This window comes from Drosophila kikkawai, chromosome 2R (assembly GCF_030179895.1).
Source record: "Drosophila kikkawai strain 14028-0561.14 chromosome 2R, DkikHiC1v2, whole genome shotgun sequence".
In the NCBI taxonomy this organism is placed as follows: Eukaryota; Metazoa; Arthropoda; class Insecta; order Diptera; family Drosophilidae; genus Drosophila; species Drosophila kikkawai.
This window is the reverse complement of record NC_091729.1, coordinates 12,526,320-12,546,442: the sequence shown is the minus strand read 5'-3', so window position 1 is coordinate 12,546,442 and position 20,123 is coordinate 12,526,320. Positions and strand designations below refer to the sequence as shown.

The window sequence follows — 20,123 nt, the reverse complement described above, 5'->3', positions numbered from 1 at the left end:
TTGTGGTTAGTTATTGTGGTTTTGGCCCAAGGCAAGTTGTGCAATCGCTTGTGAATTATATTCGGTACTACCCAAAGGAATCGCTATTTTGGGGATAATGTAACCAGTTTTCGACTAACAAACACACTAATCAATAAATCAATAAAAAGTCGAGCAAGTTCCAGACATCTGGGCATGGATTAGGACAGTGTTTTTTTGTGGTTTTGTTTTCTGCACCCCCGATAAGACCTTGCGATCCAGTATTTTGGTATGGAAAATTACTCGTCCAGGTTCCTGGCACATCAATTCACCAGAACAATCTTATGAATCATAACTTCCAGCGACAAATTTTTACCAGTCTCAATTGAGTAACGAGTTTTCATTTCTATCAATATGATTCAAGTTTACATACATTGCATTACGTAAGTTTGGCGCATTTACAATTATTTATCGCATGGCATTTTCGTTGGCCTCAGCATTGCCATAGCAACCAAGGGGGCAAGGGGGATAGTATCAAGGGTATATAAGGTCGCAGTTTGATCGTTTTGAAAGTAGAATGAAGAGAAGAGTAGAAGATGAAGATCGAACAATTATTCTTATGTATTGTGATAGTAATCATGTACGTCTTTGGCCTGACGTTGGCCTATACCGTGAAGGACGACCAACGACAGCTATCCCTTGAGTTCCTCAAGTACAGTGCGTACGGCCTAAGCCAGATTGCATCACATATATGAGCGCAAAGCTCTGAGCGGCAAAGCGGCCAGGACTCGCGCTCAATAAAATCGCTCCAGCTCGCTGGCTTCACGCAAACTCGACGGCAAACTCACCGCGGTTTCGGAAGCCCATTTTTTGTAGAGATAAGTTTGTTTTAAATGTGGAATCTTACAATAAAAATGGCTTTGTGTAAAGCTACCCCGCCGTCTTTTTTTCTCTCTCTCTCTGTGGGAGTCCAGCAACCGCCAAGCAACAACTGCCCAAAGGAATCGCTATTTTGGGGATAATCAAACCTGTTTTCGAGCAACAAACCCACTAATTAATAATTCAATTAAAGGTCGAGCTAGTTCCAGACACCTGCGCTTGGATTAGAACAGTGTTTTTTGTGGTTTCGTTGCGATCCAGTATTTTGATATGGAAAATTACCTGTCCAGGTTTCTGGTAAGTGCGTCTCCAGGGCTTGACGCTACCCCACAACGATCTTATGAATCACAATCTCCAATTAGCAGCGACAAATATTTTCCACTCTCGATTGTGGGATTCGAGATTCATTTCTGTCAACATGATTCATGTTTACTTCTAAGTTTTCGCATTTACAATTAATTAGCGCCTCCCCCAACAATGCAATTTCAAGATTTGCTTTGTTTTTGCTACATGAAAACACTATCCCGTGATGCTTTCTTTACTTACATAATTTTTGGTATTTAAAGAGTGATTTAATTAATTGTATATAGTCTAAAAATATCCCTAAACCCATTCCTAAAATAAATACTCAAAGTGTTTAATCACGCCGTAGACTCGACTTGGCTGCGGTGCACCGACCTTGTGGTTTTGAAATCTCAAAATAAATTCACAGAGAGAGAAAACATAATAAGGAAAAATAGTAAATAATAAATAAATATATTTAGATATATATGAAAAGATTTGTAAAGTATATTTACATAGTATAATAAAGTATATGTAAAGTATATTTACATATTTTAAAACCCAATTCGAATCAAAGAGAAATGGATTTGGCTACATGGAAATATTTTAGATATATTTGAACGAAGCTAAAGTATCTAAAATATTTATAAAGTAAATTATTATGCTTCAACTTATTTTATTTTGTAGAAGATATTGTGATACTTTTAAGCTAGTAAATAAGCGTAATTTATGTTTAAAATGGTAACTATTTTACCTAAGATTCCCATCTGTTTAACTAGGAAATGCTCATTCCATTTTATATAATTATAAATTTAAACCATCTTTTCCTAAGTATATATAACTTAAGGTTTGCTGTAAAAACTAAAGCCTTTTAGTATTTTGAGTTCATTTTCTTTTTCAGTCACGCTTAGTTTAAAGAATCCCATCTTAATACGTCACAAATATGATACTCAGAATTCCTAATTGATGACCAATTTTATGATGTATTTTTTCAGCATGCTGCGTCCAAGAAGCCAACTCCGAATTGAAAGTGAATCATCCGTATTTCAGTGGCAGTGCCTACCGCAACAAAAAGCAAGAGTCGCAAAAGCCGACAAACGAAAACCGCAGTAATCAAGCCGAGAAATGCCTCCCCCAAAAAGGTGTTAAAAATGTTCAACCCCCCGTTGACGTCACAGACGGAGTCGTGAGCCGTAAGACTGGAATTGGACGCCAAAAATACCTGCCAAAAAGGCTGGACCGACCGCATTGACGGAAATGTTGTGCGGCGCGATCCCTGCTAATTGGACCAAAAGATGCGCGGTAAATTAAATTAGTGTCACTGGAATCTTGGCTGACTGAGCGATGCGGTCTGTCATAACAATTAGCGAGGATTGGGGAATATTCGCGACTATAAAAGCGAACGGCGGATGCCAGTTTAAGCACAGAACCGCAAGGAACTCAGCCAGCAGTGGACACACCAAGCCAGCAAACCAATACAAATTTTATTTAAACTCCACAAACCCACAAAAACCAGGATAAACATGAAGTTCGCCATCTCCTTTGCCATGATCTCTCTGATCTTCAGCCTGAGCCTGCTCGAGGCCGCGCCCATCAATGATCCAGGATTTGTTTCGGCCACGGATTTAACGGGAGAGCCAGTGCGTCAAAAGCGTGCCAGTGTGGATTACTACCAGGGCGACTACTTCATCTGCTACCCAAAGAGCGAGGTGTACGGAAAATCCAGGAATGGGCTTAACAGCAGTGGCTCCAACCGTCGATCCTACGACTCGGAGGCGTACGGCCCGCACTATCTGGCCGATGACTCCTTCGAGGCTCGCAAGGATCGCGCCGATGCAAGACGCGCCGCCTACACTGACAGCTTTGGAAAATAAGTGTCCTACCAGATATATTAATATATAGAAATCTACACAGTTAGGGAAACGCACAGGGGTAGCCTAAAAAGTTATACAAAATATATTCTAATTATTTATTGAACTTACAATTAATAAAAAAATAAAAGAAAAAAATATACTCGTGTTGTTTTTATTAAAAAAGAAACCCTCTAAATACACCACAACCATGATACAATCATGACAGCAACCATCTGGCTAGTAAGTTAAAAAAAACCAAGTTGTATACAATTTCTATTATTATTACTTTTTTTATATTCAAATTGTAACGTTTAAAATACGCCCTCTGGCGGAATTCAAATTGTAACGTTTAAAATACGCCCTCTGGCAGAATAATATGTATTGAAGTCTTATTTGACGTTATTGACGCGGCCCGTCACGGTCACACTAATTGCAAATTTGAGGAATCAACAACATGAATAGCGTGAGTTTACAAACTTAATTTTAAATACAAATAAAACTACATTAAAAGCTCCACAGGATCTCCGAACCAAGATTGAGAACTGCGCCCGCACGGCCGAGGACTTTACGCGGCTCTACTACGCCTCCTTGGACAACCGCCGGCACGTAAGTTCTGGAGCCTCCAAAAACCGGCAACCTTTTGCAACAGCATGCGAAATAACAACAAGCACACCTTTAATTTCCAGCAAATGGGACGCCTTTACATTAACACCGCCGTATTCAGCTGGAACGGAAACGGCGCCACCGGGCGCGAAATGATCGAGCGCTACTTCACCGAACTGCCGTCATCCGCCCACCAAATGACGAATCTGGACGCCCAGCCCATTATGGAGGAGTGTGTGGGCGCGCAGCTGACCTATGTAATCCTGGCCAGCGGTACCGTCAAGTACGGCGATCAGCCGATGCGCAACTTCCAGCAGTCGTTTATCGTGACAGCTGACGGGGACAAGTGGAAGATCGTCTCCGACTGCTACCGCCTGCAGGAGGTGATGGTGTAGTAGTCAAATACTGCACAAACAGGACCATTGTTAGAGTAAAAGTAAGGCTGTCCCACATGTTGATACTACCGAATATATATTAATTACATGGCTAAGTAACCTAAGTAACCAATTAACTTTTTATTTGTCCGACTCGGTTTTGGGTTTCTTGGTGGCCGGCTCATCTGCCGGCAGTTTCTCGGAGAAGATGGCCTTCGGCTGGGTTTGCTTGTAGGCGGGTGCTATCCAGTAGGGATTCTCCGCTGCGTCCTTGGCGTACTTAAGGATGGCTTCCCTGGGATCCTGATCGTCGTCCACACGCTTGCTCAGGCCGAGATTGCGGATGACATACGAGGAAAGAGTGCCGCCGGAGCTGGCCACTCGACCGCCCTGACCGCTGGTGATGGGCAGATCCGGCCGCTTCGACTTGACAGGATCCATGCGCGCCTTCTCCATCTTCTTGCGCGAGGAGCGGGATTTCTCCTGCCTGAACAACGGCAGAGCATGTGGCGTGATGATCTGGGACACGCCCACCATCTCCATCGGCTGTCGCTTGCGGTGGCTCTTCACCACGCACAACTTGGCACCGCGGATGCTGCGATGCTCGTCGTAGTAGCACTTAATGGTTCCATTGCCGCAGCTCACAAAGAGCTGGTTAAGCTTGGGGTGCCACAGTGTCTTGACGATATGCGAGTTGGATACGGGAATGCGTTGGACCTCCTTGTAGCTCCTGGTGCTGTAGAAATACAGATTCGCCTCAGTCTGATCCTTGGGCAACGACTCGCCAGTGACCAGGAGTCGGTCGTCCGGACTGAAGCAACAGTCGGTGGTGTCGTAGCGCGAGAACAGGTTCGTCCAGGTGTGCAGCGGCTGCTTGAACTGCCGCAGATCCCACAGTTTCATGGTTTCGTCATTGCTCCTGGTGGCCAGCTGCTGACCCATGTACGAGAACACAATGGAGGTGATCTCGGAGCCCTTCTGATGCGCTCCCCTGACGCAGTGCGTTGTGTTGACGAACATCTTGCGCGTGTCCCAGGTCTGAATGGATCCATCCACGCATCCCGCTGCAATTAGGGTGGCATCCCGGTTGAAGTTGCACGAAGCCGCATTTGTCCGCAGGCCGCCTTGCGCTCTGGTCTTGATCACCTGGACCTGCTCCTTGGCCTTCAAACCCTGCCAGATGCGCAGAGTTCCGTCCAGAGCCGCGGTGAGGAACTGCTCTCGGTTGAAGGGATGCCAGCAGCCCGAGGTTAGTTGTGCCACGTGCCCCTTGGTCCGCGACATGTCCGATATATACTGATCGCCCTTGCAGCACTCCAGCTTCTCAAAGCCATCGCGATCTAGCACCTTTGCCTGGGCGTTTCCCGAGATTACCAGGATCATGTCGCCGGTCACGGAGTATTGGAGGGAGCGGATCGGATGATTCTCGCAGGGCTGCAGCTGTCGGAAGCTGCGCATGCCGGAGTCCATTCCAGCAAAGTCCCAGAAGCACATGTCGTAGTCTATAGAGCCGGAAACCAAGCGGGCGCCGGAGGGATCGCCAGCCAAGGCCAGGACAGCCCGGGATCCGTGCTGCATCTGCACCTCGTGGGTGTAGGGTATGCGCTTGGCCAGGCTCTGCTCATCATCGGAATCGTCATCTGACAGGGATTCATCATCGGAATCCTCTTTGCCCGCCCCGTCCTTTGTGGATTTGTCCTTTTCCTCTGCAGCAACAGGTGGCAGGGGTCCAATAACGTCTTCTTCCTCATCGTCTGCCTTCTCCTCCGCTTTTTGGCTTGGCTCCTCCTTGTTTCTGTCCAATCCCGGCCGTGTAATCCTGGCCTTTTCTATTTGTTCGTTGATGTCAAACACCTTGGCCGCCTTTCGTCCGAATCCGCTGATGCCCATCACCTCCTTCAGATGCTGGCTCTCCAGATCCTCGGCCACATCCTCGATTTGTCGAATCATCTGTTTTTTGTCCATCTTCTTGAAACCGCCGCCTCCACTGCTGCTGCCGGCTTGAGAGGATTCCTCTTGCTCATCTCCTGCGGTGTTTTCGTTGGCCTTTGGCTCAGCGGGCGCCTTGTTGACATTCAGTTGGATTTTCCCGAAGGAAATTTTACCACGCTGCATGTCTGGGAGAAGCCACTTTTGGCAGTTTTAGTTAAAATAGTTATTTATTTATTTTATCTGCTGCCGCTTAGGGATGGGAGTTCCAGTCAAAACAAAAGAGTTTCGATATTGTATTATTATTTAATATGAATATTTAATAGATATTTTTTATAACGAGTTTTACATTTAAAGAAGTAGAAATTGAATTTTTCATCTATTGTGTTTTAAGTTATTTAAAACCTTGTAAAAACTTCAATTTAGTTTATCGATCTATCGATACTTCCCTTGCCATCGGCCCATCTCTATCGCAGCGTCTAACCTAGAATTGGGCGCGCAGTGTTGTTTTTTGTTGTCGGCATTTTTCGCGTGCGAGTTTTGTGTCGCGAATTGTGGATTATTTCGCAAGGCGGTGTAATTGTTGTTAAATTTATTAAGTTTTTGCTGCATTGAACATCCACGATGACCGACTCCCTGGAGTACAACGACATAAGCGCCGAGGTGCGCGGTGTTATGGTGAGTCTCAAAATTTGCAACTCTCATTTCGCACATTTCGTCTGACGCTGGTTTCCCTTCCCATTTTCGCGCGCCGCAGTCCTCCGGGCGGCTGAAGATGACCGATCAACACATCATCTTCAAGAACACCAAGACCGGCAAGGTGGAGCAGATTGCATCGGATGACATTGATCTGATCAACTCGCAGAAGTTCGTGGGCACCTGGGGCCTGAGGGTGTTCACCAAGAGCGGCGCACTGCACCGCTTTACGGGATTTCGTGACAGCGAGCACGAGAAGCTGGGCAAGTTCATCAAGGATGCGTACAAGCAGGACATGGTCGAGAAGGAGATGTGCGTCAAGGGCTGGAACTGGGGCACCGCTCGCTTCATGGGCTCCGTCCTCAGCTTCGACAAAGAGAGCAAGACAATCTTTGAAGTGCCGCTGTCCCATGTTTCGCAGTGCGTCACGGGCAAGAATGAGGTGACGCTGGAGTTTCATCAGAACGATGATGCGCCCGTGGGTCTGCTCGAGATGCGTTTCCATATTCCCGCCGTGGAGTCGGCGGAGGAGGATCCGGTGGACAAGTTCCATCAGAATGTAATGAGCAAGGCCTCGGTTATATCGGCCTCCGGCGAGTCCATTGCCATATTCCGGGAGATCCAGATCCTCACGCCTCGCGGTCGCTACGACATCAAGATCTTCTCCACCTTCTTCCAGCTGCACGGCAAGACGTTCGACTACAAGATTCCCATGGATTCGGTGCTGCGACTCTTCATGCTGCCGCACAAGGACAGTCGTCAAATGTTTTTCGTGCTCTCCCTGGATCCCCCGATCAAGCAGGGACAGACGCGCTACCATTATCTGGTGCTTCTCTTCGCCCCCGACGAGGAGACCACCATTGAGCTGCCCTTCTCGGAGGCTGAGCTGCGCGACAAGTACGAGGGCAAGCTGGAGAAGGAGCTCTCTGGACCGGTGTACGAGGTGATGGGCAAGGTGATGAAGGTGCTCATAGGACGCAAAATCACAGGACCGGGTAATTTCATTGGACACTCTGGCACGGCGGCAGTGGGCTGCTCCTTCAAGGCCGCAGCTGGCTATCTGTATCCCCTGGAGCGCGGCTTTATCTACATTCACAAGCCACCGCTGCACATTCGGTTCGAGGAGATCAGCTCAGTGAATTTTGCCCGCAGCGGTGGCTCCACCCGCTCCTTTGACTTTGAGGTAACGCTCAAGAACGGAACCGTCCACATTTTCTCGTCCATCGAGAAGGAGGAGTACGCCAAGCTCTTCGACTTCATCACGCAGAAGAAGTTGCATGTGAGCAACATGGGCAAGGACAAGAGCGGCTACAAGGATGTGGACTTTGGCGACTCGGATAACGAGAACGAGCCGGATGCCTATCTGGCACGCCTCAAGGCAGAGGCCAGAGAAAAGGAGGAGGATGACGATGATGGCGATGATTCCGATGAGGAGTCCACGGATGAGGACTTCAAGCCAAACGAGAATGAGTCCGATGTGGCCGAGGAGTACGACAGCAATGTGGAGAGTGATTCGGATGACGATAGCGATGCCAGCGGTGGCGGTGGCGACAGCGATGGCGCCAAAAAGAAGAAGGAAAAGAAGGCCGAAAGGAAGGAGAAGAAGGAAAAGAAGCACAAGGAAAAGGAGCGAACGGTAAGAATGATGCTCGTTTCAGTATTTGCAACGTACTAACATTAATTTTTTTTTTTTCACCAGAAAAAGGCAACCAAGAAGAAGGACACCGGCAAGCCCAAGCGTGCCACTACCGCCTTCATGCTCTGGCTGAACGATACTCGCGAGAGCATCAAGAGGGACAATCCGGGCATCAAGGTCACCGAGATTGCTAAGAAGGGAGGCGAGATGTGGAAGGAGCTGAAGGACAAGTCCAAGTGGGAGGAGATGGCAAACAAGGACAAGCAGCGCTACCAGGAGGAGATGCGCAACTATAAGCCGGAAGCGGGTGGCGACAGCGATAATGAGAAGGGCGGAAAGGCAACCAAGAAGCGAAAGACGGAGTCTTCTCCAACCAAAAAGGCAAATACCTCTGGAGGCAACTTTAAGAGCAAAGAGTACATATCCGATGACGACTCCACCAGCTCTGAAGAGAAGGACAAAGAACCCGCCGAGAAGAAGGGCAAGCCTGAGGATTCTGACAAGGCGAAAAAGAATTCCAAGAAGAGCGAGAGCGAAGCGGAGGAGAGCGAGGAGCCCAGCGACGAGGATGAGGAGGATGATGACGCTGAAGGCAGTGATTAAGGCCCCCAATAACAACACAACATAATTCCATAAACAGCCCACACACCACATCAATGTCCCAATTGTAGTTTACGCCTAGGTTTAGTTAAGTGCTGCCTGTTGGATACAGACCAACACGATTTTGTTTAATTAAAACTCAACAACAAATCGAAAGTTGTAGCAATTATCCCGATTTGATAAGTGCCCCTAATGATTGATGTTTATCGGTTATTTTTTTCGGTTGAACTGCGCTCGTTACGCCCACAATGACGGCATTTTTCAGTCATTAAGCGCTTTTCCGAGTCTGCAGTTATGGCCACGTTGAGGGATCTCTTCCTTTGGATTGGCCTCTGGTACATTTCGCAGGCAAGATCCCAGCTATATATAGTTGTACTGTCACATCCAAAACCCTGTTTACCACCAGGTCCAAGGTATATCCAAGTTCACAAATATCGAGTGCCTAAGCATGGACGAGACTTTCACAAACATTTCCCTGTGCCGACTGTATGCCGTCAAGAGGGATGTGGTGGAAATGAGCCTGAGAGCCCATATTCTCGACTGGCCAAAGCGTCCGGTATCGGTGAGTTGGGAATTAACATTTAGGGAATGTGTTTTCTACTCTATTGGGTTCGTTGGTTGTTTTGAACTTCTTTGTGGTTGATCGCGTTCTTAATTATGCCACAAAAATATGATATAATTTGCTATCCTTTATATATAAACTTTAAAATTTCAATCTACTAAAATGATTATTCATTTTATATTTACGGCTTAAAAAGTCCCAAAAACCTTGTATACATTTTGAATTTACATTGCTTAACAACCACTTAAACGTAGAGTTAAGAAAACCTCAATTGTGAAACACAAAAACCCAAAAATGGATGAGTTACTGTTGGGAGAGCAAACTGCGATTGCGGTTGCCAAGTTGACGATGTTGACGTACATCCTGGCCATCAGGCTCAATTCTTGAAGTGGCTATCAGATCCTCAACATCGTCATAAAGCTTGTTCTTTGGCGTTGTCAGGCTGGATTGCGATGGAAACGAAGCGCCAGAATCTTTTTTGGACAACGTCTTAACCTTGCGCAAAATTTGGCGACGAACGGTTGCCGAGGATGGTTCCGGAGAAATTACGTTTTCGGCCAGCTCATTGAGCGAGCGATTTGAGTGCAGAGCCGGCTGCATATTTTCGGTGTTATCGGCGATGTGCGTGAAACTGGTAAGGGGACTGGAACGAGTGCACACATTGACCCTTGAGGTTTGAACTGAAGTTGAGCTCGCATCAGAGTCCTGGCCCTTTTCTGCACCCTCTCCTCCTGTGGCGCCTGTAATGGTCTCCTGATTATGGGAGACCCCGAGGGCCATGTTCGATTTCGGCCACCAGTGGGAGATAAGGGGCCGCACAAAGGTCCGACCATGGACACACATCTGGGTCAGAGCTTTGAGGGAGTCGTTCAGGAACTTGTACTTGCCTCGGTTAAGGAACTGATCAATCTGATCCTGGCGCTTGGTCAGAAACGGATGAAGGATCGCATCAAATATCCAGACATTTGCTGTTGGAGCGGTCATGACGATCCACAGCATAAAGATCATCTTGATGGGCATATAGATTGCCACCCAAGACAGCAACGCGTCCGCCACCAACTCAATGGTGATCAGAAAGGCGTAGACTATCCAGTACTTGGCCCAGGCCAGGAACTCATCGTCCCCGTTGTTCAGGGTCTTGTAGGTGTGGTAGGCCGGTCCCAGGGTGCCATAGATAAAGAACACCAGACGGGACGCATAACTTAATAGGCACATGTCGATAGTGTTGGCCTAAGCTCCAAACAAAAAACTTGTAACAAAATTTCTCAGTCAACGGGAGAGGTATGTACTGCAGCTATTTGAGACAATCTGTGAATATTTATGTGTGTTCAAAGTAAGTTTACAAACCAGGCCTACTTTCAGGATTTAAGAAAGTTGTTTTTATTTGAGATTATAATTTCTTTTTCCTAATTTAAATTGATTCTTTCCAGATGCGCATGCAATTGCTTAAGAAAGCCAGTGGTTACAAGCCTTTTCTTTACAATGTCTACCAGTCGGATGTATGTGAATATCTGGAGAAGAGGAATCATCCCTTTGTCAATATCATTCTCAACAGCTTTGGCAATCGAACGAATGTGAACAAGTGCCCAGTGCCAGTAAGTTTGGTCTATTAATAATGCCTCTTAAAATTTATAATTATTAAATTTATTTATTAGCCTGAAATTATATTGGAACACTTTCGTTTTCCCGTAAAAGTCTTGGATCTGATGCCCTTGCCCACTGGGGACTACGGGCTATTCACCACCTTCAGTTTCGATCGCAAGGAACGGGCACAGGTTAAGGTGTACTTTACGCTAACAGAATATCGCTAATGAAGCCACAAAAAATGAGTGAGAAATATATATGTAGTATTTGTAATAAACATTGTTGGCAGTGCAATAAACCAATTAATAAATTCGCCATAAATTTATTAACTGGCTGTAAAAGACCTTTCCCGATTTGATTATCCCATTGTAATTGTAATAAAATGATTTCCATTAAAATTATTAATGAGTGCTCTTTACGGGAGTTTAATACTCGTACTTATAGATGGTTCTGACACGTGGGAATTGATTTGAATGAAAGCTTGTGCGGCTCTGGCCGAAGGTTAGGATCATTGGCTTCCGATACAGATCGATTTTTGGCTGAAATTTCTTTCACACACAAACCCAGAGTCCAAGTTATGACCCTGCCCACTGAGCTGAACGCTCATGACATTTCGAATAGGCATTCAAAAAGCCATCAGCATTATTCGGCCGCAAGAAAAGGTTCCCATACCATTCACAGATATGTATATTTCGGCAATTGAAACCGAAACTCAACTCCAACTCCAAATCAATTGTAATTGTGTCTAATAAATGAAATGTTGACGGAAATAACACGGAATATAATAGAGTCTGAGAGAGAGAGAGGGATCGATCGAAGGGGAACATTACGTGTGCGCGTAAGGCGATTGTAAAAGGCAAAAATCACAGTTACCAACAGCTTGCATGCATAATTAATTTGTGGGTCAATTGCAAAAACTTGAACTTCAATTCAAGTGGCTTTGGATCTGGCTCTGGGCCGTGCCACGTCCGAGTGCTTGTGCTTGGGGGGGTGTCATCTTTTGGCACATCTCTCTCCTAGGAAGTAATTTTTTGTGGGATATTCGGATTTGCATAAATGCCGCCAATTAATTTTGTTATGCAAATTAATGACAAACAATTAGCGATGCGAGACAAAGCCGATTTATTAATTGCACATTATTATTATTGTTATTATTTTTTTTGTTTTCCACTAAATATGTAAATTTAAATATTTATTTCGCACTCTGTCGGTGTCGATGCTGTCCGATGGCAATGCGCGCTTTATCGCTGATTAACCCAAATTTAAATGAAGCCTCGAAGCATTCGATCTGAGAAGTGAGAAAAGTCCAGCCAAAGGCTAAGGACCTTTGGTCAGGAGCTAATGACACCGCGATGTGGGTGCAGTCAGCTGATGAAAGTGGCTTGAACCGATAAGAGGGGTCTTGAGATAAAAAAAAATAGAATAAAGGAGTGAAATATATTACTATTTATATTTTTAAATACTTATTTAATTGTATATTTAATATATTTTCCTCTGAATAAAGACTTTACCCACAATCAATTGCTTAGAAACATTATAAATTAAGTCATATATCTTTTGGCCCCTGTTTTTTACTCGATTCCTTAGTCTCAGTTAACACTTAATTGTTTAATCCAATTTAATATTGCTTAATCCAATTGAATACAGGAAATTAATAAGGTAATAAATAAAGGTTAACCAAAATGTTATATATCCCCTTTATGGCTCTAGAATTCGCTTCGACCCCCAACGAGATTTGAGGCCCCAAATCGAACTGAATCGGATTCGCGAACCATCATCGAAATTGAAACAAATTGCTTTACGGCGGGGTGACGAATGCGTCATTTACATTGCGGTTGTTCTTGCGAATCTGTTGAATTTGTCGGATCTTGATCAAGATTAATAGTGTGCTAATTGCATTAAGATTGTGCCAGCATTCCCCAAAAAGCCGCAACACACACGCGTCCGTTCCGGCGCAGCAAGTTCGTTGCTTCAGTCTTTTGTTTTGCATTCTGTTCGCCGCTCGCCATTGGCCATTAATCAGCTGCAACCCTTAGAATCGGCGACTGGGAATCGCTGTAAGTGTTCTGCTCTTATCGGCACACCATTTTGTTCACCAATTTGTAATTACAATGTGGGCCATTGGCCAACAAATTGCTACTGATCGATCCGATCATCGCTTTCTGGCGTCGATCCATGAATCAATTATCACCCTGGCAATGAACTTTCCTAATTGAAGATTAATGGAAGGTCGCACCAGATTGGCAGCTGCTTCTGTAAACTCCCAGAAAATGAATCACAGCGTAAAGATTTCGGATAATCCGATCAGATCACATTCCGCATTTAATCAAGGCAACAAAACAATAGTTCAGTTAGCTACATGGAATCGGATTGCTCATCCTCCGAGGAGTAATGAACTCGGTAATGTGGGACGAGGTAGTTGATGCTGGAAACAGCTTGGCGGTTGTGGAGATTTCTCTGCCTGGGCGTGGACTCCTGGCTAGAAGTGGCGCCCCCATCAATGTCTTCCATGAGAATTCTTAATTCCCGCTTCAACAATTCAGCATTGACCTGGGGCTCACCTCTGTGGCTTTTCCCATTAATACCGTCCAAAAGAAGGCCCAGTTCCCGCTTCAACAATTCAGCATTGACACTGAGTTCACCTATGTGGTGAGTATCCTCTTGATTGGACGTCAAAAAGAACTGGTAAAGTGGCTGACCAAGCGATTTATATCCATGATTAGCCAGATGCTGTTCCAGACTCCGGAGCACTGGCTTTTCAATCAACTGGTATAAGGTCTTGGTGCTGTCCGGATAACTAAACCAGAGAAATACGGCCAGCAGCAGCTTGAGACGTGTGTAGAGCAGGGAGCCGCCAAAGAGGATATCTGTGATGTAGCCCAGTCCCTGGAGCAGCGCAAAGATCACCCAGTACTTGAGCCAGAGGATGATAATGTTACGCTGTCCATTTGCAAAGGCTCTGTAAGTCTGCCAGCCAGGTGTCAAAATTCCAAAATAAATATGTATAAATTGTAACATCGTTCTTAAAGGTGTCGTGTACATTAAAAAAGTATCGAATAATTTTCTGAGGTAAGCTTGGAGTGTGATTGATATGGACAGGCCACTGGGTCTGTCATTAACTATTAAAGATCATAAGCGATAATGTCCCGTGCAAATCTCAATGGTTTCCCACTGAAAATGTTTTATAATGCTTGGGCTTACATTCCGCTGAAATAAAAATTGAAAAACAATCAAATAATTCCTTGTCACTTCCTAGAGTCCGCTTAGAGAGCAATCAAAAAATCTGTGGCCAGGCACTTGGCTTGGAGCGGGCTAAGTGCCTGGGGGGCTTTGCCTGCGGCTTTCGCAAGACCAGGAGCTGCCGGGCCATATGTAAGCGCCTGTCTTTAAGCCAACTTTATGCATATTTATAGATTTGTTTGGCCGACTAACAAACCAAAATAAACCAGAGTGGAAGAGAAAGAAGAGGGGAATGGAGAGATAGAGACCCAGTTTATGGGCCAGATTGAATTAGTGGCACTGGCGGTGCCTTTATGGCCAAAACGGTGCCGTTGGTCCATGGGGCATTCGATATACAGTAGTCGGGTAGACCTGACATAATGGAAATAATAATATAATCGATTCAACTGCAACAATTTTGCTCAACTTGTTCGGCCTGTCTGCCCCTTTAAACCTATAAACATTCCTTAAGTTTTACAGCTTAAATCGGGACTCGCTGAAGCGTTTCATATTCATATTTTTATACCCCCCCTGCGATCGTGATCTGTTTTAAATTTTAAACCCGATTAGTTTGCTTGGTTAGCGGGAGGGTTACATCATTTAAATAATAAACAAAATGTTTGGTTTGACAATTTCGTAAATAAAAATATTTCTCGTTGGCGGATTTTTAGGGTTTCCAAACTACATAGCTCCCAAAGGCAGCGCCAAACTAGCGTGAAATGTTGAAAATTATGCAAATTTTTTATGGCTTTTCTTTGTTTATTTTTGTAGAAATTTTGGGGGGGAAGAGCAGACAGCCCCATACATAAATATCGAATCCAGTTGGGATGGACTTTTAAATGGTTTTTGTTTCGTTTTTTTTTATGTTTCTTTTTGTGCTTTTTATGTATCATTTGTGTACGTTGACGCCTCGTTAAGTCTTGCCATATAACTGAGTGGGATCGGGGGATAACAAGCTGGATCCGTTGATCTGTTAACCTCTTTATCGGCGATACACACCATACCTCAGCTCAGCTGCGGTTGCCCAACACTTTATCTTTCTCCACCTCTTCTTCTTTTTTGGGGCTTTGGACTTTCGGCTTGTTATCGATGCGGGCAGATTGACATTGACCCTTTGACTTGACGTGGATAAATGGCATGGGTATGGGTTTGGGATTGGGTGGAGAACCCCTTTGGGATTTGATTAAGCGACAAACTCGCTGGGATTACATTTCCACCCATGACCTTCTGTCTTTGTAATCTCCTAACAAGCCCTTTTCATACTTGGTCATCAGTTTCACTTAATAATCTTTGTCAGACCCTGTATTTATTGTTCCACCCGTTCGAACGACTCATCAATGTCTTGCCAGACAAAGCAAAAATCTCGTTCTGGGGTTCAACAATTCTCAACTCCCCACTCACAACGAGAACAATTGGCTAAAAGTCAAAGGGAAAATGTGTCAAATAATATTTTATGCATTCGAAATAAACTCAAACTCAAATGCAATGCACTGCAGCCTGGCCAGGCGGTGAGAAAGGCAAGTCTTGGCCAATAAACACAACAAATTTAAGGTAATGTAAACAAATGCAAGGTAATTAACACGAAATCCGCATAAAAGTAATGAGTTCAATTGCCAAAACGAAACCTGTTAGCCGATCGACGATCCACCGAGGAGGTGGAGGTGGAGGAGGAGTTGAGCTTAAGGTGGAATTCACAGCTCATTAATAGATGGATATCTCTGGGTCTCCAGTTAAATGTCGCCTGAAATGTCGCACTTTGAGATGCACACAGATAGGGGATCTGGATCTGCACGGCTGTCAGTGAATGCAAATGAGCCAAGTTTGTGGGTGGACGATGTCTCTCGAGAGATCTCCATCTCGTGCACCTCCGTTGAGTCATCAGAGATCGGTTCATTGCCGTTTCACCCACAAAAAAAAAGCATTTGATTATCCTGTTGCCTCAGCTGCTGCCGGACTTACGTGTGGGGGGCTGTCAAGTTCTCAGGTTCACTGTGCCTGCGTTTTACTCGTAACTCGACTCATTGAGAGATCTTCACATCGATCTCGCGACGTGTGACAATTCCCTTTTTAAGTGGCCCACTTTGAATGGCATTGTTTTTTATATGCCCCATATATGCATATAATATATTCACGTGGGAGTCGAATGAGCTTTTATCACAGCTACCCTCTGTCATTGAACTTGGTCTGCCTAACACCTTTGAAAGAATGCTTTTTGTTCGCTTTAACTCGATTGTTATTTGGGGAAGTGGCTTGAATGTACTTTGTGGGTTAGATTGTTGAAAAGCATTTTCAGTTGAAACCTTCAAAATACTTCTGATCATTTGAATGGGATTTATTTCGGTTAATATCATAGATTCTTTGTTGGATTAGTTTCAGCTGGGACTCTTAGGAATCTTTTACGGATCCTTCTGTAGTAAGAATCACCTTTTAAACATTTTCTGGCAAATTAAATAATCTATAGAAAAATTCTGATAATAACACTCTCCCAAGCTAATGATCTTTCCAAATTGATCTATCAGTATGTTAACCGTTAAGGCGTACATCACGATTGTTTGCGAAATAATTTGTTCTGTTGCCGGTTTCCTGTACTAAGTGTCAGGGATGTCAATGCCCAAATGACACCTTCTTAATTAATTTTACATTTGATTCGCCAATTAAGCAATGTCAAATGTTTCGGTTCAGCACTGGGAAGATTCCCCCGCCGAGATTAATCGAAGTGAATTTTTACAACATTAATCAGGCGGTTGGATTATACTCAAAAAGTCATTCAACGCAGACAGAGAGCTATAGCGACAGACTCACTCGCTTTTCGACTCATAAAAACCAGCTCAAAAGCTGGCTCAAAACCGAAGCTCAAACTATGGAACGAAAAATGCAAGTGTTTTATGTTTTCGCTTTCGTTGGGCGAGCTTTCAAGGCTTTTGGCTTGGCTTTGGGCCCGCAGATATTGCGTCTAGTAATTTGGCCCAAAGCTCTCTGAAGACCGCTCTCCGCCGTCGATCGCTAGCTTAGCTAGTGCCGTCCCGCTTCCACCGTCAGCTTTGGGTCGGCTTTGGACTCCGTCGAGCGGGCCAAGCGAGCGTTAACTTCAGTGTGCGCCGACCTGTTTCCGTAGACGGCCACAAAAAACAAAAACAGTCAAAGACATAGCCACCGATCGTGTGATCTTTTCGATTTCGATTTCGATTACGAACCGAGCAACGGTCACGCCGATCGCTCCAGCAAGGAGCCTGAGCCCCCGGACGAAACTCCTCCACAGATCATAAAATTCTATCTCAGTGCAGTGACAAGATCGTCGTGACGTCAACGGAGTGCAATTCCCCGAGTCGCAGCAGCAAAAACAATGCTCAATTTGCAATCTCTCTCTGTCTTTACCCCGTTTTCGTAATCGCATCGTGCAAAAATTAAAAAAATAAAAGAAAAAAATAATAAAAAAAAGGGGAGAAAAAATTATTTAAAAAAAAGTGAATCTGCCCGTTTCCAGAGTTAACTTCACCGCCGTCCCGCTCGCACTTGGTATTCCGTATAATTCGTACCGCCGACGTCTCAGTCGCCGTTGGCGTCGCCGTCGCCGCGCTGGTTATTGTTTATGTTTTTTGTGTTCTGAGCCGCCGCTGCATCCCGCCTGCACCCCACCCCTGCCCCAGAGAGCGGGGAAGTAATAATAAAAGCAATGCGATCGCAATGAAACGAAATTGAGTGAAAAATACAATTTCGTTTACAAAAAAAAAAGAAATATATATATGCAAAAAAAAAAGTAAAGAATAAATACAACAAAAAGATAAAGTAAAAAGAATAATATAAGCAAATAAGAAGAAAAAAATTCACTGCCAAGCAAATTTCACGCCGTATTTAATCTTTGCTCACTGACCGCCTCCAGCTTAATCGCTGCTCGTCTTTCTTTCCGTTCCGTTCGTGTTCGTGTGTGTTCCGTGCTCCGGCTCCGGATATAGCAACGATCCGATCAGATCAGATCCGATACGAATTCGATCTTCTCGAGTCTCCACCATCAACCCCGGGGCTGTGTGTTCTGAAGATCGCCGCGCGTTTGGCCTACGATCTTAGCCATCGAATGCTATCGTCGTTGCCGTTAACCGATTCAGAACAGCACTCGGAACAGATATCGTAGAAAATTCAAATTATAAATTCCCTATCCTTAAACTCAAATTTAAAAAAATAATTTTGGCAACTTGTTAAAAAAAAGTGTTGTGTGCCTGCCTATAAAAGTGCTGCTGAAAACTTGAAAATCTCATAGAAATCAGTTTGATTCTGAAGCGAAACAAGAACAGACTTAGGTGAGTTTACAAGGGTGTTTTATATAAAAGAAATTTTAGCTAAGGAGATTCTTAGTTGTATATTTAAAAATCAGCTAGTTATTTTTTATTTTAAAATCAAAAATTTAACATTTTGTAAAAAATTGGGTTCTACCCATTTTTAAGTATTTCCTATAGATATTTCTTAGAAATTTAAAGATATTCAAGTATTTCCTACAAATATTTCTTTAAAGATCTAATAAAATCAACATTTTCTAGGACTCTGTGCACTAAATATATCGAGATTCAGGTATTTCCTATGAATATACCCTTCAAATATTAAAATTTTCAATTGTTTCCTAAAAATCTTCCTTAAAAATAAAGAGAGAAGTGTTACGTCCTTCTTTTAAATAAAAATTTTGGCTAAGGAGAATCTTAAAACTAAATGTAAATTTCAAAATCAGCTATATATTTATAATAATAATAGTAAAATCAATATTTTCTAGGTATCTGTGTTCTACACATACCAATATTCAAGTATTTCCTAAAGATATTTCCCAGACACTTCAAGATATTCAAGTATTTCCTACAAATGTTTCTTAAAATTTGTTTATTAATTTATTTTAAAATAAAATCTACCTTTGTAGGACTCTGTGCACTACACTTATCGGAATTCAAATATTTCCCATAGATATACCCTGCAAACTTCAAGATTTTTAATGATTTCCTACAAATCTTACTTAAAAACTTCTAAAAGCTGTAGTACTTCCTTTAGCTTAGCTTCTTAATTTAGATTCTTAGCACAAAATTAAATTAAATGATATATTAATAATTAAATAAAGTCTGTCACATGTGTCAGTCTAGTAAAGCCGCCTAAAGAAACCATAGTTTTCTTGGATCTCTGTGATTTTTAATTATTACCTCACCTAACAAAAAAAAACCTAAAAAAAGTTGTTGAGTTGGCTTTTACTAATTTGCAGACAAGTTTTTTTGGTCATAATTATTACTTCATATGTGAGTTTGGTTTTGAACTTGCTAATTGGGGAGTCGAGTAAATAAAATGTAAGAGACACAAGAGAGGAAATAAAAGCTATAGAGAGTTTATGGGGGGATTACATTTTGTACAAATAAACATAAATCTCTTTAAGGGTGTTTCCTTTAGCAGAGGTAAAAGCACAATACAGCAAACAAGCGGGAAACAAGATTTCTAGAGCAGGATCTTGACTCTTGGGTGGGGGGGCTATATAAGGGGATATATACGTAAAACTCAACTGTAGTCGAGACTTTTGTCTGGCTCTTAGTTGAGCCCACAAAATGGGCTTGTTTCCCAGTTAAAGTTGAGTGGAGCGGGTTTTGTTTTATATTTTGTGTTTCGTTGAAACAACTTTTCGTGCCAGCTTGTTGTTGTTGTTATTGTTGTTGTTGCTATTGTTGTTGGATATTTTTACGAGGATTTGTTGTTGCTGCTTTGCAGGCTTATTATCGCATTGTTGTTGTTCGAGTTTGGCTTCGGACCAATGCGATTTTGTAATATTGCTACAGTTATTATTGCTCGCCACGCTTTGCTCTGCTCAGTGTATTTTATGTAGTTTTATTTTATTTTTTGTTGTTGTTGTTTTTGTAACTGCAATAATTGCACTTTTCGATTTCAACAAAGAGAAAGAGAGGGCCAGAGAAAGAGCAAGCAGGAGAGCG

At 43.5% G+C, this 20,123-nt stretch overlaps 8 protein-coding genes across 17 annotated transcripts in view; 5 read left to right on the top strand and 3 right to left on the bottom strand.

The window, feature by feature from the left end:
• The first annotated feature begins 2,053 nt into the window (after positions 1-2,053).
• LOC108078052 (uncharacterized) lies at positions 2,054-3,132 on the top strand. The gene has a single exon (XM_017171615.3). The coding sequence runs from the start codon at positions 2,643-2,645 to the stop codon at positions 2,991-2,993; it is 351 nt and encodes a 116-aa protein (XP_017027104.1). The 5' UTR covers positions 2,054-2,642; the 3' UTR covers positions 2,994-3,132.
• A 168-nt stretch (positions 3,133-3,300) lies between these two features.
• On the top strand, positions 3,301-4,078 carry Nxt1 (NTF2-related export protein 1). The gene is made up of 3 exons (XM_017172260.2): positions 3,301-3,435; positions 3,492-3,578; positions 3,659-4,078. The coding sequence occupies exons 1-3, from the start codon at positions 3,427-3,429 to the stop codon at positions 3,968-3,970; spliced, it is 408 nt and encodes a 135-aa protein (XP_017027749.1). The 5' UTR covers positions 3,301-3,426; the 3' UTR covers positions 3,971-4,078.
• LOC108078402 (gastrulation defective protein 1 homolog) lies at positions 4,028-6,161 on the bottom strand. The gene has a single exon (XM_017172259.3). The coding sequence runs from the start codon at positions 6,062-6,064 to the stop codon at positions 4,091-4,093; it is 1,974 nt and encodes a 657-aa protein (XP_017027748.1). The 5' UTR covers positions 6,065-6,161; the 3' UTR covers positions 4,028-4,090.
• Positions 6,162-6,365: 204 nt separating this feature from the next.
• On the top strand, positions 6,366-9,006 carry Ssrp (structure specific recognition protein). Its single transcript, XM_017172193.3, has 3 exons — positions 6,366-6,556; positions 6,636-8,210; positions 8,274-9,006. The coding sequence occupies exons 1-3, from the start codon at positions 6,503-6,505 to the stop codon at positions 8,811-8,813; spliced, it is 2,169 nt and encodes a 722-aa protein (XP_017027682.1). The 5' UTR covers positions 6,366-6,502; the 3' UTR covers positions 8,814-9,006.
• Positions 9,007-9,074: 68 nt separating this feature from the next.
• Positions 9,075-11,267, top strand: LOC108078370 (uncharacterized). Of its 2 annotated transcripts, XM_017172195.3 has the most exons (4): positions 9,075-9,158; positions 9,217-9,372; positions 10,803-10,967; positions 11,028-11,267. In XM_017172195.3, the coding sequence occupies exons 1-4, from the start codon at positions 9,105-9,107 to the stop codon at positions 11,181-11,183; spliced, it is 531 nt and encodes a 176-aa protein (XP_017027684.1). In that variant the 5' UTR covers positions 9,075-9,104; the 3' UTR covers positions 11,184-11,267. The 2 variants fall into 2 exon arrangements, with proteins under 2 accessions (XP_017027684.1, XP_017027686.1); XM_017172197.2 differs by lacking the exons at positions 9,075-9,158; positions 9,217-9,372 and adding an exon at positions 10,574-10,705 and having other exon boundaries at positions 11,028-11,260.
• LOC108078368 (uncharacterized) lies at positions 9,520-10,702 on the bottom strand. Its single transcript, XM_017172194.3, has one exon. It carries the CDS (start codon positions 10,585-10,587, stop codon positions 9,676-9,678), a length of 912 nt encoding a protein of 303 aa, XP_017027683.1. The 5' UTR covers positions 10,588-10,702; the 3' UTR covers positions 9,520-9,675.
• A 1,972-nt stretch (positions 11,268-13,239) lies between the features above and the next one.
• On the bottom strand, positions 13,240-14,047 carry LOC108078044 (protein YOP1 homolog). The gene has a single exon (XM_017171606.3). It carries the CDS (start codon positions 13,996-13,998, stop codon positions 13,312-13,314), a length of 687 nt encoding a protein of 228 aa, XP_017027095.1. The 5' UTR covers positions 13,999-14,047; the 3' UTR covers positions 13,240-13,311.
• Positions 14,048-17,276: 3,229 nt separating this feature from the next.
• Positions 17,277-20,123, top strand: part of sona (sol narae) — a 50,304-nt gene continuing 47,457 nt past the window's right edge. For all 9 annotated transcript variants that reach the window (XM_070284178.1, XM_070284177.1, XM_070284176.1 and 6 more), the window contains exon 1: positions 17,277-18,470. The gene's annotated coding sequence lies outside the window, so the exon portion shown is untranslated. The remainder of the gene's footprint in view (positions 18,471-20,123) is intronic.

Bases quoted from the DNA above. Each gene is read 5' to 3' on its own strand.
- LOC108078052 (XM_017171615.3), top strand. From the start codon at position 2,643: ATGAAGTTCGCCATCTCCTTTGCCATGATCTCTCTGATCTTCAGCCTG.
- Nxt1 (XM_017172260.2), top strand. The intron at 3,579-3,658 runs GTAAGTTCTGGA...TTTAATTTCCAG, and splicing joins CCTTGGACAACCGCCGGCAC to CAAATGGGACGCCTTTACAT.
- LOC108078402 (XM_017172259.3), bottom strand. From the start codon at position 6,064: ATGCAGCGTGGTAAAATTTCCTTCGGGAAAATCCAACTGAATGTCAAC.
- Ssrp (XM_017172193.3), top strand. From the start codon at position 6,503: ATGACCGACTCCCTGGAGTACAACGACATAAGCGCCGAGGTGCGCGGT. The intron at 6,557-6,635 runs GTGAGTCTCAAA...CGCGCGCCGCAG, and splicing joins CCGAGGTGCGCGGTGTTATG to TCCTCCGGGCGGCTGAAGAT. The intron at 8,211-8,273 runs GTAAGAATGATG...TTTTTTCACCAG, and splicing joins ACAAGGAAAAGGAGCGAACG to AAAAAGGCAACCAAGAAGAA.
- LOC108078370 (XM_017172195.3), top strand. From the start codon at position 9,105: ATGGCCACGTTGAGGGATCTCTTCCTTTGGATTGGCCTCTGGTACATT. The intron at 9,159-9,216 runs GCAAGATCCCAG...GTTTACCACCAG, and splicing joins GCCTCTGGTACATTTCGCAG to GTCCAAGGTATATCCAAGTT. The intron at 10,968-11,027 runs GTAAGTTTGGTC...TTTATTTATTAG, and splicing joins TGAACAAGTGCCCAGTGCCA to CCTGAAATTATATTGGAACA.
- LOC108078368 (XM_017172194.3), bottom strand. From the start codon at position 10,587: ATGTGCCTATTAAGTTATGCGTCCCGTCTGGTGTTCTTTATCTATGGC.
- LOC108078044 (XM_017171606.3), bottom strand. From the start codon at position 13,998: ATGTACACGACACCTTTAAGAACGATGTTACAATTTATACATATTTAT.